Below are 21511 nucleotides of genomic sequence, written 5' to 3'. Positions count from 1 at the left end.
GGAACAGACAAGATCCATGTGAAAAAACTCAGGCTGACCCTTTGAGATGGCCAGACCTTGAACTTCAGTAGGTGTGGAAAGGCAGACAGACAGCGGCTGAAGGAGATGAACAGCCGTGAGTGTAACATTGTACATTGTGCTACAAAACAGCAGAGATAGGCCACACGTCTGAATACCCGGTTTGTCTGAATGATATTGGAGCTTACAGCACACTTGAGACATGGTACTGAGAAATGTAAAAAAAACTGCTGAAAAGTATTGTGATGGGAAATTTAGAAATTATTGTTTTTAAATAAAGTTTGCTTTACATAATCAAAATATTGAAATGAACTTCAGTTTTACACACACTTCCCAAATGTCAGGGGGCCCGCCAGTTTGGCACATTGCTATTCATGAGATTTCTGTCCTGGTGCCACAGCGGAGTATTGGGTATTGACCTCAGCTGGAACAGCCAGATGAGAGAAAGACGAGAGAGAGAGAGAGAGAGAGAGAGAGAGAGAGAGATGGGGGGGGGAATAAACTGTGTAATGGAAAATGAAAAATGAAATAATGAGAAGAGAAAATGAGACAGAGAGAAACCAGGAGAACAATTTATCTATCAGGACCCAGAGAAGCATGACCCTGTGATTTGCTGCCTGCCCGTATTCAGCAGGCCCAGAGGCTAGTGCATAATGTTATCCTAATGTTGTACCAAACCTCTGCCACGCCAGGACCCGGTCGTCAAATTAAATGCCCTCTTGAAAGACGGGTCCCTGTGGTGTCCCTGGATTTCCACGGAGGAACAGTATGATTGCCGTGACTGTTGTCGGCGGTCAGATGCTGCGTTTGGTCTCAGCTTCCCTCCCACCCTGAAGTCATGAATCCAACAGGTCCCAAACGGCACCTAATCACGGCTCACAAACCAGCACAATACTGTCACCCGTGTCATTATGTGAAAGTGAAAAATAATGTTTCTTTTTTTTTTTTTCTTCTTTTTGCCAAATGTGCACATCTGCATTTTTCACTATTTTCAATGAAGAGAAATCACTTATTCGTGGAAGAAGAAGATTCTCAGGAGATGTGTTGGCAAAGAATTGTGGGTAAAGAGGAGAGGACGCTTTGAAAGCAGCTCAGCAGTTAATAAGATTTCTGCTAACAGCCGCACCTCTCCACCGCACTGTTCTTGCACGCACATTTACACAGGCAGTGTCTAGGGTTCTCCCTCTCTCTCTCTCTCTCTCTCACACACACACACACACACACACACACACACACACACACACACACACACACACACACACACACACACACACACTCTCTCACACTCTCACACACACACACACACACACACACACACACACACACACACACACACACACACACACACACACACACAGAGAGAAGACAGTAGCCCATTGACAACACCGAAGGATTGACTAGTTTATCTCTTCAGGAAGGGAAGGTAACAAAACAAAAGCCCATTGACTGACAGACTGTTTCCTGAGTCCAAGGTCACGTTTTTTGTTTTTTTTGTTTTGAATAATAGTGTGCTTGAAACGAGTAGCAAAGAAAGAAAAATAGAAAACGCAGAGACATGCAGACAGTGAGGGGGGAACAAAATCTGTTACGGGAAAGGAAAATGATAATAATTATATGGCAAGTGGGTGAATATAGAAGTAGAACAGTTGGGTAGGAATGTAGAAAAGTAAAATGAGGAGAGACGGGAGAAGCAGTCAAGACGTTGTGGATGCTGAGAAAATAAGGGCATGTTTGTCCGTAGGGAGGGGGGAGGACATTAGATTGAGACGTGGCGGTCACAGTGTATAAGAGACGAGTACAGCAGCCAGCAGCAGCCTGAAAATGAGCTCCCTGACCTCTGCAGCACAAACACACTCACATGCGTACACACACACAAACAGCACACCAGGGTTTGTGTCATGAATGAAAGTCTGGCAAATAGCACATGCACAGTAACTACAGCCAATCTAGTACCCACTGCTACATCTGTGAAGCTCTACAGCTTCATCTCGTTACTCCCTAAAATTCAATTGAGAAACAGGTTAAGAAAAGTCACGAGATAATCACAATGAAGCCCCACACACACACACACACACACACACACACACACACACACACACACACACACACACACACACACACACACACACACACACACACACGGGTAATGAGTTACTGAAGGTATTATATATAGATTTAGAAAAAAGCCCAAGAGGGAAAGAGACAAGCGCAGTTAGAAGGCTCCAAGGTTTGCCAAAACTGAAAGAGGAAAAACAAGCAACTGTGTTGCTCAAACATCAGGGTTTAAAGACAGACTTTCTGGTGTATTGTACCTGCTGTACTTGTCTTAGTTGTGCAAACATGGTTTTCATGAGCAAAGACAGAATATTTTCACTGCACTTGCTTCGGGTTTCACTTTCGTATAAAGTGATTTATTTAATCTGGCTAAACTGCTGGCAATAATCTTATAATTTACTCCTGTAAAAGTAGCAATACCTCAAGGTAGAAATACTTCATCACAAGTACAATTCCGGCATTTAAAATTTTACAGTCCAAGCAAAGAATTATCAGAAAAATGGAAATAAAGTATCGGAAGTAAAAATGTTCAACGTCAGCTATTGGTGTCATATTATTGATGACTGAAATATCGCTGTGTGTGAAGCCTTTTAAGTTGAAGCTGGTCAAAACAAAGATGCTACTTTTAATATTAACAGTGCAATATATTTAAAAAAATTATCAAATAGCTGAGAACAATACTATCATAATTGTCCAAAACTACAAAAGCCACAGCTAATAATCACAGCTTATATGATTAACTTAAAAGAAAGATGTCCCTGTTAGTTATTAAACGTGTACTGATCCACTCTGAACGAACAATTCCCGAATATCCTTCTGAGACACTTATCACATTTTACTGATGACACTGGCCAATCAACTCAGTTTATGCTTGCTTTCCATGTATTGCTTTTAACGCATTCATGATATCTCTCCATACATTGATCATATCAAGAGAAAACATCTGTATCCACATTGGATTCCATGTGTTGTATGACTTAAAGAGGTGCAGGGATTTGTAGAAAGCAGAGAACCTCTTTAGTCGAGGCAAAGCATGACACCAAGGCAATGCCAGAGGCTCAGGGGTTTCAGCCTCGATAAGGAATGGTAAGGCTGGGGGAAGGGCAAGAGGGCAGTAATGGTGCCAAGGGATAAAGCATGAAGGGTAATAGGGGAATAAGATAGCAGGAAGAGGGGGAACACAGGCATACAATAGGAAAGGTTGAAGGGGGAAAGGACCATTAGAGCGATGAAGAGTGTGAGGGATTGTTTAGATTGAATGAGAGAGAAAGAGCCATGGAGGGGAAACAGATGAAAGGATGAGGGTGAGAAGTCAGAAAAAAGTTTCCTTGTTTAACTGATACTCAAGTCTCAAAAAGTGGAGTATGCTGAATGAAACAAGATTAACCACCATACTATTGACTACAAGACATAGCAAGTCAAATGCAGTATGCCAAAATGACCAGGATGTCCTCCTGCATCCCGTCACATTTTTGCAACACGCAAGCCAGCATGCTTTTAAGGCTATTCTGACCCACAATCCTTTGCACAGCGGAAGGTACGTCACATCAGCTGAACCGCTGAGAGAGCACAGACAGATTGACAGCCTGATGACAACTCATTCATAGAAGCCGCTGGGTATAGAGCAAGAAGGGCAAAGTTCAAAGGCACCATGTCATGACGAAGTAGTTTGTTCCAATTGTGCGCATGCTGCATGCAGCAGAACATACTTTGTAACGGCAGCTGCAGTGCGTACTAAAAGAAAAAAAGCAGAATGCAATATGTAGCGTAGCCTCAAAGTCTACAGCCATGCCAATCGCTTCAGAGTCTGTACTTTAACACACTTACATGCTTGCAATGCATTTGATGTGTAGCATGTGTAATGCTTATCATGTTGGTTTAGCATGTTAGCATGCATAGTTGCAAACATTTGCTAATTAGCACCGTAAAGTACAGATGGAATGTCTGGAGTTTTGCAGTTATTTGTTGATAAATTGTTAGATGAAAAAGTCAGGAGGTCATAGTTACTACAATTCATCCCCAGGGGACTATGAATGTGAGTACCACATTTTACAGTAATCCAATCTAAAAAGATATTCCAACAAAGAGTTTACGAGGTCCACCTCATGGTGACCCGAGAGGAAACGTGAAGAGGATAACCAAAGCCGGCAAAGACACATCCTTAATCCATGAAGTCGATGTTTGAGATTTTTGACAAGATGAGTTCAAAACTTTGACATGTTTGTGGCTCTGGAGTAAAAATCAGGCGATCGCAAAAGTTTGTACTTTGCACTGTGGGGAGAAAATACATTTTGTTGTGCTTTCCTGTGTTATTTTTGGTTAATAACTGACATGTGTAAGCCCTAATGTTTAAGGGCCACAATGATTTTACACACACAGAAAGGTCTAGTGTCTTGTCCACATCATAGGCCACGCTAATTAAATAAGTCTTGGTCTGGTGTGTTTCAGATGACCGTGGAAGTAAAATAATTAAATTACATCTCACTGCTACTAAATTATCACGTCATGTAAGAACCATTCCATTAACTTTAAATCACGCAGTGGCAAATAGCTGTAGACATTGCTTGTAGATAATTAATATGTTGATCTCGATTATTCAATGTAAATGTATATACTTCATTACATTCTATGATCTTGCAACACTAATCTGTCACAATATTGTGATATTTGTAGATATCCTACAATCAATTTCCTCCAGTCTGTCACTGCCACGAGCCTGAAGTGAACAGTTTTCCACTCAAGCGCTCGTGTTTACAGTAAATCCAACATGACACGGAACTCAGCAAAAAGGTCACAGAGTGCAACGTTAGCTCATCTAATCATTGTAAATGGAGCGCGCTGAAGAGGATCTAAGTGAGTCGAGGCGGCTCTGTTGGGCGAGCTCATACGTGGCTTGGCCAGTTTCGGACACCTCTGCTCGCCATCTCTTTGGAGATTTCTCCTCCCTCCACGGAGTGATAGGCGGTAGACTGCGAGAGCGATATAGAGATGTGATGAAGCACAGAGCTACAAACGCACACTTCCTCCTATCTCAGTCTGTCACTGTGTCAACTATCTCCACAGCCAGTCGGTGTCACACTGGTGTCTCGCTGTCTCCCTCTGTCACTCCTTTGTTCTGCGCTGAAGAAAAGCGCAGGGCCGCAGCATCAAAGTGTGAATGACTTGAAAGCTCTGATCTGAATGTGCACACAAGCACGGCCACATCATAGAAGTAATATGGCCCCCACACACACACTACACACTACACACACACACACACAGTGCATTTCAGTGAGTTCGGCTGGCTTTGTAGACTGCATCTGTTCTGGGCCCCGTCATCCTCCCTTTGCACCCCACCCTCTGTGACAGGTGGAGGGGATTCAGAACCACAAGCTATGAAGAGAGAGACACATACACACAAACACAGACACACAGACACACACACACACAGAGACCCAAAAGTCTCACTGACACATGGTTAGTGTTTCGCCCACACACACACACACACACACACACACACACACACACACACACACACACACACCTGCTGAGGGGCCGAGCTACAGTGCCCTGTGGTGCCAGGCAGGCTGAGCGGCACGTCGCATGTTTACACCACCTGCTTCTCAGGCCAAGCAGAGGATGAGGGATTAGCGCTGACAGCACACAGAACAGCAGCAACACATACAGTAGACGGATGTATATGAAACCATTAAACTATCCAGGAAGTCAACAAGGTCAAACATATTCATTATTGCAAACAAACACACACACACACACACACACACACACACACAAACCCATCCAACTATCAGTATTAACCCACCCACTGGGACAGACGAGTGTGTAAAGCAGGCTTTTTGTAGCCCAGGAGTTTTCCCACTTACAGACTCTACTAAAAACACTGACCTTCTGGCCTCAGACTAATTTCTATAAACAAATTCTTGCACACTAGGGCTGACCCTCGCCGAACAGCACCAACAAACCATGCGAGGCCTCTACGCCGCATCTCCTTTGTTGGTTTAACCGCTGGCTTGTACAATAAGACTTAATTAAGGCTTAAGTTTTGCTACAGGACAAGAAATAAATACCCAAGCTCACTATGATCAGTATTAAAAAAAAATTAAAAAAAGAGGATGTAACACAAAACTGAATGATTTGAATGTTGTGATGGTCTATAGAAACAAAGGATCACGGTTTTGCTCAGAAACAAATGTAGTTTATGAGGAAAGCATTGTGTTGTGCGACAGGAAGGGCTGATATTATCTGGGCTGAGCCAGGAGCGTATTCTGTGGGATCAGTGCCAGCTTTTCCCAAGAAAACCCAGTTAATTCAATATGCCAGAGACTGGGAATGCTGGGAAACTTTCTGAGGTGTCTTGTCTTCTGGGGGAAAACATGCCAGAGGGCATGAAGCTGTGGGTTGACAGTGTGTGTGTGTGTGTGTGTGTGTGTGTGTGTGTGTTCCTGATAGTGGTTCTATTTTAGAGAGACTTGTGCAGCAGAGACATTTCTTAGTTATCTGCAGTTTCCAGCCCTGAGGAGGTGAGAGGCAGGTCCGCATCCATTCTCAGTGTGATCAAGCTGAGCTGCCAAAGAATCGGGAGCGCGAGTAGGTGCAGCCACCTACACACACGCGCACGCACACACACGCGCACGCACACACACACACACACACGGCAAACCACTTGGATGTGCATTTGTTAAAGTGGAAATTGTTCCACAGCATTAATTGCCATAGTGCAGCCTGCTGATAATTACGCTGCACACAATGACAAATCGGTGCACAAACAAGTTGACTGACGGGAGTTGAAATCACATTAACACAAAATATGGCTGCAGGAGGAGTGTGTGTGTGTGTGTGTGTGTGTGTGTGTGTGTGTGTGTGTGTGTGTGTGTGTGTGTGTGTGTGTGTGTGTGTGCGCGCGCGCACGCGCGCACGCACACACACACACACGCCAAACCTCCTCTGGCGGATTCCACACATTTCTCTCCACCACTCAAGGACATGTTTATTTCTCCCTCTCCCAAATTTAAAGGTAGAAGAAAAAGAGAGATCATGAAGAGGAGAAAAAAGGGGGGAGGGAGAGAGGGATGGGCCAGGAGAAGAGGGAGCCTGTGGGTTCAGGTGTTTAGGAAACAGCTGGTTTTCAAATGGAAAAACAAGGAGATGGAGATGAGAGACGCGTATAAAAAGACCAGAGATTAATATTTCCTGAGAGACGTGCAGAATAATTGGAGACTTTTGTGCTCAGTTCGCGGGGCAGCTCACCACACTGCATTATGTGTGCCGTGTGTACTGTACATACAGACACAGTGGATGACAGAGTGGCAAACACAGCAGGCTCGTTGTCCAGGGATCTGGCGCAACACACGATATGTTGCAACACAGGACCAAGTATAATCTCACTCTCACACAGTGAGCACAGCAGGCTTTGTACAACAGCTCTGCTCCTGGGTAAACAATGCCTTCCGGTTATTGTTCTTCAAATTTCAACATGTATTGAGTCAACGATATAAAAGCAATCTATATTACCGCAAAGGGGACACATGCGTGAACGCTGCTCCCCCTCTTCTCATTTGGTTGTGCTTGTAGTTTTGCTGCCCCCAAGGCTAGCTGAGGAAGGAAAAGAAGCCAGCACATGAAGCTCCACTTTGCCCAAATTGAAAATGAGAGAAAACAGATTGGATGTTTTACAGTCAATTGGCTCAACGCATTACATTTCGCTGGAACGCTCCTGAAGCCGCTACGATAAACACAATTTGAAGAGTTGTATCCGGCTTGTAATGAAGCTCAACAGAATTGGGGGGGGAGAAACTGCCGGTAGCAGACATTCAAGTAACCCGTAGTATTGTACGCTCCCGTCTCATCTAGAATAAGTGACTCCTTCACTATTCCCTAGAAACGGGCTGAAGCCATTAGATCAAGAAGTGCTACTGCTTTTAGTACATGAGTAGGCACCTCTGAGGCCATCGACCCAAAGTGCATATAGTCATGATAGATATTCTATAGGCTTTGGCACCATCTGCAGGATTTCAGAAGCACCGCCAAATTAAATCAGTCAAATGCTCTCACTGATTGAACTTTGGGCAACAGAACACTAAAGTACATCTCCTTAGATAAAGCACAAGACATTGCATCAGCTCGAGCAAACTGAAAACCAAATATTTAAAGACATTTTAGAAAAGATTTTAGATTAAACTAAAGACCAAATACTTTAAGGTTCTTTAATGAGATAAATTAAGAAGCTCCTGAAGTAGCAGTAAAGGCCTACTGTTAAAGAGAAACACTTTAGAACATACCAACAGCTGGTTTCTTGTGACACCGCTTTCCCAAATATCAAAGTTATCTTGGCAGTGATGGTGAAAATAGTAAAAAGGTAGAGTGTTTGTTAAATGACACGGTCGAGGAGTTGATTAAAGAAGCTGATGTTGGCCGTTTCGGTCTCTAGGTGGCACTGTGGCCCTGAATTAAACTGCTAAATCATGACATCATTCCTTACCAGCTATTGAACCGTCAACGTCGTTGCTTAAGGGAATTTAATCTGCCTTTATTAACTGAACTATTATCCATGGTTGTCATAGTATCACAGATCAGCCTGTAGACCTCATCTGACGCACTAACAGCGGCAGGGCAAGAGATTAACATGGAAGCTGTGTGTTGTGACTGAGGGTCTTGTATGTATTGGCTCAGACTGAAAAGGCTTCCTAGGAGCTGTTCAGCCCGCTTAATGAAACTGCACCCTGTAGTGAGCTTTTACTGCTAGAGGATATGAGGATCTGAAACCACAACCAGTGGTCATTAGCTCCCCCTTTGACTGAATTACACAAGCTGTTTTTGTGGCTAATAAACGGCCTATTTTAACCACACAGACGGAACCCGGCGGAAGATAATTTGAAGCAGTAGCTTGCTTTCCTCAATCCAGCTCAACTCCAAGTGTTCGTATTTTTGCGGAAAGTAGCTGATCAGGTCAACCATCTCCACCTTTTAAATTTTCCATCCCTTGAAGGTAAAATTGGCTCAATAGCAAGAAATATGAGGCCATAGACCCAATCAAGCAATTTTCTTTTCACAGACATGGTGAGTACTTCAGAAATACTGAGCAGACCATTAAAGCTCTACGGTTCATCATCACATGCGTTGGAAACAAAGAGCACACAATGTTTGACTTTCTCCAAAAAAGATTTATTGAACAGTTTTCTTGTTTGCAGCTGCGACCTGTGGAAAAACAAAAACATCATGAGGCATATTCATAAATTAAGTCCAAGAGCAGACGAGGTGTTGCAGTGCCTTTGAAAACTTTTGTCGTCTTCAAAACAAAATCCAATTACTTGCTGTGGGGGGGGAATAAAAATAAAATTCTAATGGTTCATCATGTTGCCATAGCGTTTGTATCAATAGCGATCAAATGAAACTTCCCATCTGCTTAATATTCCATTTTCTTTACTTATAAATTTCTTACCACAATATTGAGTTTGAACAGGAAATGTGCAACTTAAGGAAGTAAGATGCTATCAAAATGCAATTTCATGGGGACTTGAGCTTGGGGGATACGATTACGAGGAGAGACTGTTTTCTGTTTTAGTTGCTGCCAAAAACACCACGAGTAGTCTACCGAAATGACATGCAGACGCCTCGCTTTCAAAAGAAAGCACCAATCTCCTAAAAAGCCGTCAGAAACCACAACACAGAGGGGATTTGTGAGGAGTCAGCGGAGCCACATCAACGTGCTTTGTGCCGGTTTGTGCAGCAGGTAGGCGGGGCCCAGGTCTGCTCATCTGCATGCTGCTCATTAGCATGGGTAAACATGGAGGAAACTGGTGCCATATGGCAAACTTGCCAAGCATGAAATTCCCTCCACATGTTTACCCCCTTTACCCTTGGATTATTTCAACACTGCTGCCACTCTGCTGATTTTTGACAAGACCCAACTGCGATTTGTTTTTAAGTGAAAACGAACAAACAATGCCAGTAGCGTGCCACACAAGACTCATAACTCACTCGGCTGGCAGAGGGAAAATTTGCCCAAGGACAAGTGGTTTAAAAAGCCTTGCATGCCGAAGTGACACCGGGGCTGTGTACTCCCAAAACAGACAAGGTGTCGCATCAAAGCAAAGGGATGGCATTTGTGTGATCACACACGCTTACGGCACAGCCCGGAGTGAGTCTGAGCGTCATAAAATGGCAGTGTGACAAAAAGTCACCGAAAAAAAAACAACAACCTTTGCCTGGCCAGAATCAGGCGGCGAGGATATTCGGTCAACAGCATTTAAATTCTAGCAGTAGGTTAGACCAGGCTGTAGCATACATACTAAGACTCCACAGCACAATGGTTACCATTCAAAGCAGTGGCAAGTCAACTCCTCGTTTTTATTACTGAGACAGTAGGAAACAAGCATAGGCTCAGAGGAGACGGGTCTGGTGGGATTTAATTCTCAGCCAATGGAGGAAAATTGTCTTTACCGTTACCACACAGACCTCAGCTGCATTTAGGAGATGCTATTACTGCAACAAGAACACAACTAAGGCCACAATCAGACTACACATAGCTCGCCTGACAGAAACAACTCAATCTCTTAAATGTACTGCATGAGGGTCAGCGAGGCTCAATGATTTTTGTACACGGGTTACAAATATGAACCGAAAGCAACGCAGTGGCACGTTGAAGGTGCAACAGGACCGAAAATCTGTTTTGTGTTACAACTAACATCCGAAGTACAATAGTTTGTGTGTAAGGATTTGAAGCAAAATACAGGTTCAGTGTATTACCAACCGCATCGCTCGTTAGTATTCATACAGATCAGTAAACGGATTTGTCACGTTTCAGACGCACACAGGTGGAATGACACTGTCCTTGGGTAATAAACATCTTTAAAATATATATTTTACAACCAGATTCTATACCCTCCCACTGTTTTCTGTCAACCGGTATTTTATTTTCAGTCATGCTCAGTTTGTCAGGCATTTTAACATCACCGGGGTATCACAGAAAATGTTTATGTAAAAATGCATATAATAGCAAGCGACACATTCATGCGTTTCGTTCATGTGTTTTTAGGTACACTACTACAACAGCATTAATTACTCATTCATGTGTACTTTGATCAGTACACTGCATCAGCTGATCTACTCAATGGCACTCAAAGTAATGATGTATTCATGACATGCGTAATAACTGAAGTATTAACAACAGGAAAAGTTAAGCCTCCATGTAGGATTTGGCTCAGACTTTTTCCAAATCAAAGTCCTCGCATAATTAAGTTACTTTTTTGAAGTTCAACATAATTATTGGAGACAGGTTAGTTTCTCACCTGGCCAGCAATTCTATCGAGATCTCTGGTTCCCTGGGCGGTAAGTCTGCGACCACTGAAAGAAACAGATCCGCACAAATTACAAACAGGACAATAGAATACTTCAACCTACACAACTTGGTCAAAAATCAATACAAAAATGCTTACACCTCCAATAACTACTTAACGCCACATTGACCACAGTATTAAAGTTAGGAAAAGCCACATATTGATGTACCGTCCACACACGTTGGCAAAATCACTCATCAACCGTGAAACAAAAGCAATTCTAAATGGAAACTCATTTTCTTCTGACTTTAACTAAATAAAAACCAAGCTAATCAATCCTCTACAGGGAGATTACATCTTTACTGCAGACTTGCAGAGAGAAACTCAATCTTATGAATTTAGAGAAGTCACAGTCATCAGCGTTACATCAAATGAGTGTTTTACATCACGGTTCTGCAGAAATAACAGCAGTATTGCCAGCATGAGTGACTGCATGTCTAACGCAGGACGTCAACTACTCCGTGCCCACATTAAGTAAAAACCAAAAAAACACCACATCCAAACTGTTAAACATACTAACTTACAACTAGTTTGATAATTGATTTATCCGTTTATTACACTGATTAATCAAAAAAATATGAATTCTTGCATTTTAACAAACAAAACCTAGTCCTTATCCTTTTGTTTAACACTATTTTACAACAACAAAAAATAAATGAAATGCATGATTACAGGTTGAATTAAAAACCAACGGAGAGAAACACCTTCGGTCTGTTGTCAATGTGTCCTTGAGCAAGACACTTAACCCCAAAATGTCTCCTGTAGCTGCGTCTACGGTGTGTAGATAGATACTGAATTGTAAGTCGCTTTGGATAAAAGCGTCTGCTAAATGACCGTAATGTAATTTAATCTCATAATGTAGCACAATTTATCAAATATGAAATTAACCAACAACCATTTTTAAAATTGATTGTTGCAGCCCTAATCAGAAACAGTTGATTGGCAAGTTACACATACAAGAAATGCGGCTTGGTATTGTATACAAGGCGCAGATTAAAAAATATATATATAAAAAAAAACAACACAAAACCTCTTCAAGGCAATGCTGAACACAACTGTGCGTCTGAACACTTAATTGCCACAAAGTAATTAACCTGACTACCCTTTAATGCCAGATCCTATCTAGTGGATCCAATGAAGAGAGGTACTCACCCATTGGGATCCTTCTCAATCATCTTCAGCAGCTCGAGGGACTGCAGCACCTTACGGGCCACGTTCTTGGATCCTACACTGTAATGGGCAGGGCACACACCGTTCCTCTGGCGACTTCCATAGATCTTGGTCATGGAACCAACACCAGCACCTCCACGGAGGTACAGATGGCGGACTGTGGATGCTGTGGGAGCAGAGGGGACAAAGGTGTTACGATGCAGCGTCAATAACTGTTGCCTCCAGTGTTCCCTCTCAACATGGTAGAAGAGTCGTTTGGGGAAATGGACTTTTTTTTTTCCTCAGTAAGGAATCAGGAAAGGAAAATGAATAAGTAGTGCAGTTTCATATTTCATAAGCAAGGCATTGGAGAATAAAGATAAACTTGTACATCACCAAGCAGTGAGAGTCTTAAGCACAAATTATCTTCCTATCAAAATCTTTTGCTTTTCATGCATCACCTAAAAAGGTCTGAATGCAAAAATATTTTGGAATATAAGCCCTGGTACTGTCACCAGTAGTTATTACGAGTCATGCCTCATGGCAGACAAAAAACTGCAGTAAAAAACCCAAAACTATTTGCATGACTAGACATCACCAGGGAAGAGTGGGGTATCTGAGGTAAGTTAAATCAAGGTATGTTCTTTACAAAGGCTGTCAGTCATTCCAGAGATTGGAAAGGCATTCAAAAAGCCACCATTCAATCGTGTATCAAATCACAGCAGGGTTTGTGCTGACATTTTTAGAGCAAATAAGCCCACGCTGCACTCAGACAGCCATCGCTACCGTGTGAAATCTACAGGCTTCTAAACATCTCTCTAGTGACATCAAATTTAGGGGGCAACAGAAGCTTCCAACACCAGCATGTGAATGAAATGCATTGCTCTAACAAATTAATACTCATTTCCAAATAAAGCTTTGTATTTCTAGCATCAAAGAGAAGAAATGGACAGATGGATCAATTAAGCAATCTTTGGACTTACCGGCTCTGATGTAGTACCAGTTCTCATCACTGGGGGCCAGCTCCTTGTGCTTACCCAGCTTGACGAGGTCCACCCAGTCAGGCACCTTCAGCTTTCCTGACCTGGAGACAAGGAGGGAAGTGTCAGCGTGTACTAAACCACAGAACGGGCCGGCTGTGGAGGAACTCTCAACATACACAGCACTAGGGCTGCAACAACGAATCGATAAAATCGATTAAAAGCAATTATTAAAAGCGTTGGCAACGAATTTCATTATCGATTCGTTGCGTCGCGCGATTATTACGCCACCCAATAAGTCGCGGAGATGTTTGAGTATATAAAAAAAAGTTGAGTCGAGCGCGGAGGTTGAGGAAAGACCATCAGAGAGACCCATAACATTGTTCTGAAACACACGGCGGAGGCAGAGAAATCAGTACGACCTAAGTCATCCAAGGTGTGGGAGCATTTCACACTAAATAAATCAAAAAAGTGTGTTAATTGCAAGATATGCAAAAGCAACATGGCACGGGAGCGCCACGGTGATGATTCAGCACCTAAAACGTAAACATGTTGGAGTCCTTGATGAGGAGGAAGGGAGTTCAACAGCAGGATAAGTCACTACAGAATCCTACTGTTGTTCCGTTAAGTGAGGAACGTAACGTCCCTCCAGTAGCTCTTCTGGTGTTTACAAGTTATCCAGATGACAAGTTAGCGTTAGCTCGTTAATAACAGTAGTAAAGTGAACCACGTGAGGTGAAGATCAACTGTTACTCAAGTTGATGGCAACTACACTCATTACTCTAAGTGCAATTAAACCGTTGCAAGTTGGGTGTCCGTGGCTAAGTGGAGAGCAGGGCCGCCTTTCAATCAGAGGGGCGGCCCGGCTCCTGCTCTGCTAGTCTCATGTCAATGTGTCCTTGAGCAAGACACTTAACCCCAAAATGTCTCCTGTAGCTGCGTCTACGGTGTGTAGATAGATACTGAATTGTAAGTCGCTTTGGATAAAAGCGTCTGCTAAATGACTGTAATGTAAAGTATAAAGCCAATATATCAACACACACTCTAACTAGCATAAACATGTAAAAGTGACATTTTAATCTGCTCTGTCCACAGTCTCTCATTCACAACTATGTTAACACAAGCACTGCACCCTAGATCAGCTAATAGCAACAAGTTACAAACAAGATATTTTGTTGACTTAATTCTTAGTGCACGCTATTTTTAACATTATAGTTTTGTTTTCAGTGAGACAGTCAGTTCATACATTGTTAACACTACAGTTGCTGCTCTAGACACAATATTCAAATCTAATCCACTTTACATGTTGGGGGAAATCAAGTCCACCGAAACCTACATTTACAATATGTTGCCCCAATGTCAATAAAAAGCGTGTAGAAAACATTATACTCACTTCTTCAGGAAGGCCGACAGGGCACGGACAAACTCCTGCTGGTTGACGTCTTTCACCGTGACACCAGGCATCTGAATAAAGATGGGAGACACGTTTCAGTGATGTTAAAAACAGTACAGACACACTGGAATAGTGTGGTGGTTACTCATTAAGTAAAGTAACCGCTGTTTTGTTCTTTCCGGGACGCTGTTCACTGTGCGGATGAAATAACGTGTTGAAAGCTAACATTACACAGAACACGCGAGAGGCTTAACGACATCAGTTGTTCGGTGTTATCACATCCGACTAATACGTGTGGGTAATTACTAACGAGATTACTATAACCGAAATGCCACCAAAACCAGCACCAAACCATCAATTTAGTGCCGATCTAAGCGTTAGGGATCTTGGTTACACGCTGTAGCAGCGTCTCTTGCACCAGGGAAATAAGCGCTACAAGCTAACTTTCACGGACCCGTTGCTAGATAAACCCCATTTAGTTGGGAATACTAACCATTTCTAAACACCCAACTTTGATCACAGTGACGTTACCCTTTGTAGTGATATCAATTTAGGTAATGTACACACTTCGGCAACACATACAATGCTAAATTGGGCCAGCTAGCCACTAGCTAGCGGGCCACAACGCGGTAGCATGGGGGCAGCCATTACAAACAGAGCTACAGTGTAACCGCTTCATTCTAGTAAAATCGTTGTAAGAACAAATAAAAACGTCCAACAACCTCGCGTAAAGCTCAACCGATCTGTTAATCTGTACCTCATATCCTATATGACCACGTTTCTGGGGAAACGCTTCAGATTTATAGCAATTTAGCGTCAAGTAACAGAGGAAGAAATCTAGCGCTTTACCTTGCTTGTGGACAGCGAAGGGAAGAGGGTGGAACGGGGTTTCCAACTGATGTTAAAACGGGCAAATCTCGTTCTATTACCGCGAGACCGGAGCGTTGTTTTTCGCATCGCTGCCGCTCATCACATCTCCCGAACACATGATAATAGTGAATGAGCAAAACTTCGAGAGGCACAGCACAGACCAAATTCGTTAATCTTTCACATTCACTGAAATACAGCTTTTATTATCTTATTACCTTGAATACATCTAGATTTTTAGATATGCTCTTTTAAAATGAGAGGCAAATTAGTTCATTTTGAGATAGCTCACATTCTGGTGCCACAAGTATTATATTTAACCTGAAGGAAACATTCAATGTAACAGTGTTTACTATTGGTTCTGCTTGGGTAATCTGTGTTCCCCCTTTTTGTACTCCTTAGGTTCCCACTTCCACAATCAACCAACAAACATTCTGAAGCTGTATTTCAAATTTGCAGCAGGCAGAGGTTACTCTGCAATTCTCTGTATTTGATTTGTATTTTGGGTTTGTTTATGTGGGGCTAAATTGGGCTCAGTGTGCCGTGCCTGGAGTTTGGCCCCTTTGGCAGACCGTGGGAGAATGATTTGTAGTATGATATGCTTGGGTGATTTTTTGGAGATATATGCACATTCTCCAGGCCATAACTGTCAGCCCTGCAGTTCAATGAAGCTGATTTGCATTTAAAAAATAAAGTGAACAGTTTGAGGATGCAAAATTCAATTCTAAACCGATTTTTAATAGAGTGGCTGCAGGCTTTTATCTCGAGTTGTCAGTAGAGTTTTATACATTTCTCTATTTGCTGGAGAGTATTACTGAATGATCTATCTAAGATCACAGGAATAACATGGATAATGTAAAGTATAAGCCTAAAGGTAGATTCTTGATTGAAGGCAAGTATTCCCCCTGCAGGTACCCAAGCAATATAGTTCATACACCGGTGTCTGCTTATTTTGTTTCATGGAACGATGCCTAAATAAGACTCTTCTTTATCACCTCCAGCTCAAATCCACTCCATCAAAAAGCAAATTACCTTCGGAGTTAAGAGTTACCTCTTATTTTCCTTGTCTCTCTCCAATTAAGAGGAAATGTGAGGAGTCTGAGCAAATGAGCAAAAAAAAAATCGGTGCAAAGAATAAAACTTATTTCTGTGTATTTGTCTATGCTCATATGTGTATATGAGCCTTATTTACATTTTCCCCAGCTGGCAGTGGTGGTGTTGCCCTTTGCACATCCCCGATGGAAAGGGCAGCCATGCTCCAACATTGACACAATTGATATGTTTGCAGAGACAGGAGAGAGAGGTAGAAGGCAGGTGGATAAGCAGAGGTTTATGAATCAGGTTTATACTCTGTCAGTGAGGGCAGACAGTTTAGAGTGAGAGAGTGAGGGATAGAGATCCTGGAGGGAAATAAAAAGGCAGCAAAGTCATCCAGAGGATAGATTACAGAGCTTTGTATAAACTATCTGTGTCATCGTTGGGCTTCACAGCAGGTAACTGTACCTTTTTTTAATCCATAATTTACTTCTTTGATATCACATCAACATCCAGGCACCATTGACTTTTCAGCGCTCTCAAAAGCCCTGACCATGCTGAAAGGCTTGGCCCTATATCTTGAATGTTGTTTCAAAGAGCTTGATTGAATAATTAAGGCAATTAATAACACTGGGAGTGACCAGCCACCAATTTGAATTGAAAACTCACACAAGGTGGATTAAACTCCATTAATTACTTCACTAAATCAATTTTGCTGAGGCCCTTCAAGTGGTGAGGCAGGAGACTACTGTGTAAAGCGATTATGAAGTGGTATAAAGAGGTTATTTCAGCCAGTCACGATTATTATGGAAAAGGGACGACTAACACCGAACGTTCTGAAAAGGTCAAACTAATTACGTGGAATGGACAGGTGTCATATTGCTCTGGCAAATCTGTTATTTCCATATCCATCCAGTCCACTTTATGCAAGACTATTTTGTTTGAAAATGCACTAAAATTAGCTGTCAATCATTTTTTAAACAATTTGCTGGAAATTACTCACTTGGGAGAGTGTGCGCTTGTGTGATTGAGTGCGAGTGTTCGAGTATTTACGTATAACTGTCTAGGCCTATTTGTGTTTCAGAGAGTATGAGTGTGTGAATGATGCATGGTGGGCCGGAGGGAGAACAGAGGCAAAACAAAGACCAGCAAAAGAGGAGAGAAAAGAGAGCGTTAACACTGTGTTGCCACCCAGCTTGGTGCTTGTTGCTCTGTGTTTGCATGGTGCTCACATCCTCAGTGGAGAACTTCTGTCAAGTCTGGTCTGGCCTGACCTTTTCACTCTCCAGGCACGTTTACAGCTCTCCAATACCTATCAAAATATCTACGCTCCCCCTGCCCGTCTCTCTGCCACTAGCATAAACTTTCATCACATTTTCTATCCTTCCACATCTGTGCTTTCTGCCTCTCTTGCTGTGTGTTTTTAATATTCTGTCCCACACCCCGATGTTTAACTTCAAATTTCCCCCAGCCTTTGTCACTCCGCTCTCATTTGTATTCCTTCTATTCTTTGTCCTTCTCTAAGTTTGACCATTCCTTTGACAATGTAAGTTAACGCTGCAGGGGCAGTCTGTTGAAAGTGCCACGTGGGAACATAGGGCAGAAGTGGCAACTAAAGTGGGAGTGAACAAGGTTATATTTGTTAAGCATCGATGCATTTGTTTTGCTCTTTCACATCATTATCAGTAGACATTTTAAACTGTATCCTTTGCCTTTCTCAGTGTCTGTCTCTCTCCTTTTTTACCTCCCCCAGACATGGAATTCATCTGGCTGTACTCTCTGTGCCAGTGCATCCTATCAGTATCTGTAATTGTGGTGAGTGTGAGGTTGTGCATGGCTGTCAGTGGCAGTGGTAGAGCGGCCGACGTCCAGGAGGGAACCCAGGGGGCCAGGCTCCAACCCGGGAGCGTCTCATGCTGTCTTCGGCTGTGCTTGGGCTGGGTGGGTGCTGCGGGGGGTGCAGTCGGGATCCCCGTGAACGTGTTGCTCAACCTGCGAACCCCACAGTGCCTGTACACCTGCATAACCTTGGTGTGTTGCCCCCTGCTGGTCAGGCAGTTTACCATGTTCCTGTTAATGATCCTTGTGCTGGATGCCCACCTGCAGCATCACTTGGCGGACAGGTGAGTGTGGAAGAGGGTTAAATCAGTTTAAGCAATTTAAGCAGAGAAAGGATACAAATCAGTGCAATAAAAATTGGATAGTACATGTCAAATGTTAAGATAGTACCGATTGCATACCTTATATACATACAATATTTTTTTTCAAATATGATATAGCATTACATACTGTCAATTACAATGTACACTGTTTTAATAGTATCTTGTAAATGTGTGGGTGAGGGTGAATATGTGGGTGGCAAGAGTCAACACTTTCAAGCATGCTGTTAGCAATAAAGCAAGAAAATCAATATGATAAAAAAAGCAGCAAACATGTCAAGATTTGCCACTGTATGGCATGCTGTTACATCAATATAGGCTGCTCAGTGATCATAAGGTAGCTTTTTATCACACACTGCTTATAGTAGCCTTCTGAGAGAAACAGGGGTGAGTAAATATCAATAGGCTCTGAGGCTCTTTGATATTTGATAGACAGTGACCTATCCAGCCTTCAGCGGAAGAGAGACAGTAAGCATTACATATTTTTTGAACCAGCTGGTGTAAGTGAGGTGGGATTTTTGTACACCTCGTTCAGAAGCAGATTTCCTACAAAAGTCAGAAAATAATTTCTATTTCGGCATTGTGACATCTTGGTGTCATTGAGAAGCGAGCGCCGAGGCAGTGCAGGACTGTAAAAACTGCTCGTGCTCATTTCATTCTTTAATATGTCCACATCCACATGTTTGTGAATGCCAGGTACTCCTCAGTGATCACCCATCAACGAGCTCTATGCGTGGTTCTGCTCTGCTGGGTGGGCTCCGTTCTATCCTCCTTCGCCCAGTTCATCGGTTCGGACATCCTCGACACCTGGAGAAGTGACGGGACTGAGCCGGGAACAGCTGGCCTCGGGCTGTATGGCAACTGGACGACCTCTTTACCCCATCTTACCCCTTCCCCGCCCCCTAAGTACCACCATGACCGCAAGGTCATCGGGAAGTATCTTCCATACGGCGGCTTCCTGTCAAAGTTTTACGTGGAAGACAAGCACAATTTCACCTACGCTGAGATTCACAGCAGCCACTGGGGAGTGTGTGCCCCTGACATCATCCTCAGCCCACAGTTCCTAGTCTATGTGCATGGGATGACAGTGTTCATGCTCCCCTTGCTTTGCCTGCTGGTCATCTACCTTGACCTGCTATGCATCAAGCCCAGGAAGACTCCTTTTAGTCATGCATACCCCCCTAAACATGACTCCTACCGGGTCCGTTCCCTGGCTTTGTCCCTTTCCCTCTTAGTTCTGCTGTGCCTGCCGCTCCACATTATCCATGCCCTCTTGCTTTTTACCCCCAACACCAATCTTCCTGCCTGGGCTCATGCAGTTGCCATGTTCCTCTTCCAGCTGTATAGCCTCGTGCCCCAGATTCTCTTCACTCCTCCCAAGAAACAAGTTGGGGAAGCAAGGGCATCCTTTCCCCTTTCTGTTGCCCACCTTCCCCCTCCAGCAGCAGCGTCCAGAGGGAAATCTGTCCGTATGGCCCTGTGTGAGGCAGTGCAGGCAGCTCCATGGTCTTCAGCCAAACACTCACTTAAAGCCAAAGTGTTCCCAGAGGTCTGAATTCTTCATAATTGAAGAAGCGGGCTGTTGTTTTCCACATACACTTGTCATCATCTTCAAAACAATGTTCCTTCCGTGTGTTGTGTGCATGAGAAAAAGCAAGTGTTTGAAACAGCTTGTGGACTAAAGAAGAATAAATATAGGCATAACATGTTCCTGTTTGTTGTTTGCCTGTTAACTAATCAGCAACCTTGCACACAGACGCCATGAATAACTGGTAAATGAAAAGACCAGTTAATTATCAGGTCCCACACCAAATGTCAGTGAGAAAATTAAGTCTCTCGGTGATGACTACTATCCTGATCACAGATGTCTGTTTTCTTTGACTGCTCTTCCTGTGGGTCGTATTCTAAGCCCGTTCTAAGTCTCTGCTAAGCCAACCACCAGTGATGTAGATATATGAGTGACAGCGTTTAATTAAACATTCAGTAAAAATGTGGTCCAGAGAGGACGCAGCATCGTAGGGAAAACATCATCAACCTGGTTATGACACAATCTTCATGGCTGTTTTGATTAAACTTGTAAATACAACGTGATGCACTCATGTAATAAAAAAGGCCTTGCTCACTCTAATTGGATTGTTCATCTTGAACCGTGTTGTTGAAATCCATCTCTTTCTGCATGGGACATTGACATGACATTTCTCTTTTCTCATGATTGTAGAGCAGCTCCTTTCTTCTTCTTCGTTTCTCTCCCTTACTCTCAGGGTTTGGATTTGTTGCTCGCAATTTTTGTCAGTTGCCTACTTTCCAGCTCTTGCCACAGATCTTGTGTCTATTTTCCATTTATTCTCAGACTCGTTATGTTACTTTCTGCTTTCCATCTCATTTTTACGTTCTCAAAAAATACACAGAGTACAGTATGTTGAACAAAAAAACAACAAAAAAACCCTGACTGAAAGACATTATTGATAGAGAAATCTGGATAAAAAGATTTTCCCCAGCTTCCCTGGCGTCTGCCCATTC

General features: G+C 42.9%; 2 protein-coding genes across 2 annotated transcripts; one reads left to right on the top strand and one right to left on the bottom strand.

The window, feature by feature from the left end:
• Positions 1-9212: 9212 nt before the first annotated feature.
• On the bottom strand, positions 9213-15812 carry rps19 (ribosomal protein S19). Its single transcript, XM_068736066.1, has 6 exons — positions 15780-15812; positions 14931-15001; positions 13541-13641; positions 12561-12744; positions 11361-11415; positions 9213-9267 (listed from the first exon to the last, which is right to left on the bottom strand). Exons 2-6 carry the CDS (start codon positions 14999-15001, stop codon positions 9235-9237), a joined length of 444 nt encoding a protein of 147 aa, XP_068592167.1. The 5' UTR covers positions 15780-15812; the 3' UTR covers positions 9213-9234.
• A 1464-nt stretch (positions 15813-17276) lies between these two features.
• LOC137891032 (adenosine receptor A1-like) lies at positions 17277-20546 on the top strand. Its single transcript, XM_068735441.1, has 3 exons — positions 17277-17290; positions 18586-18955; positions 19688-20546. Exons 2-3 carry the CDS (start codon positions 18588-18590, stop codon positions 20544-20546), a joined length of 1227 nt encoding a protein of 408 aa, XP_068591542.1. The 5' UTR covers positions 17277-17290; positions 18586-18587.
• Positions 20547-21511: the final 965 nt, after the last annotated feature.

Source organism: Cebidichthys violaceus, unplaced genomic scaffold, assembly GCF_023349555.1.
Source record: "Cebidichthys violaceus isolate CVI_PGR_0920_01 unplaced genomic scaffold, fCebVio1.0.p SCAF_7, whole genome shotgun sequence".
Taxonomy (NCBI): Eukaryota; Metazoa; Chordata; class Actinopteri; order Perciformes; family Stichaeidae; genus Cebidichthys; species Cebidichthys violaceus.
Note: the sequence above shows the minus strand (reverse complement) of the source record. Positions and strands in the feature narration are given on the sequence as shown.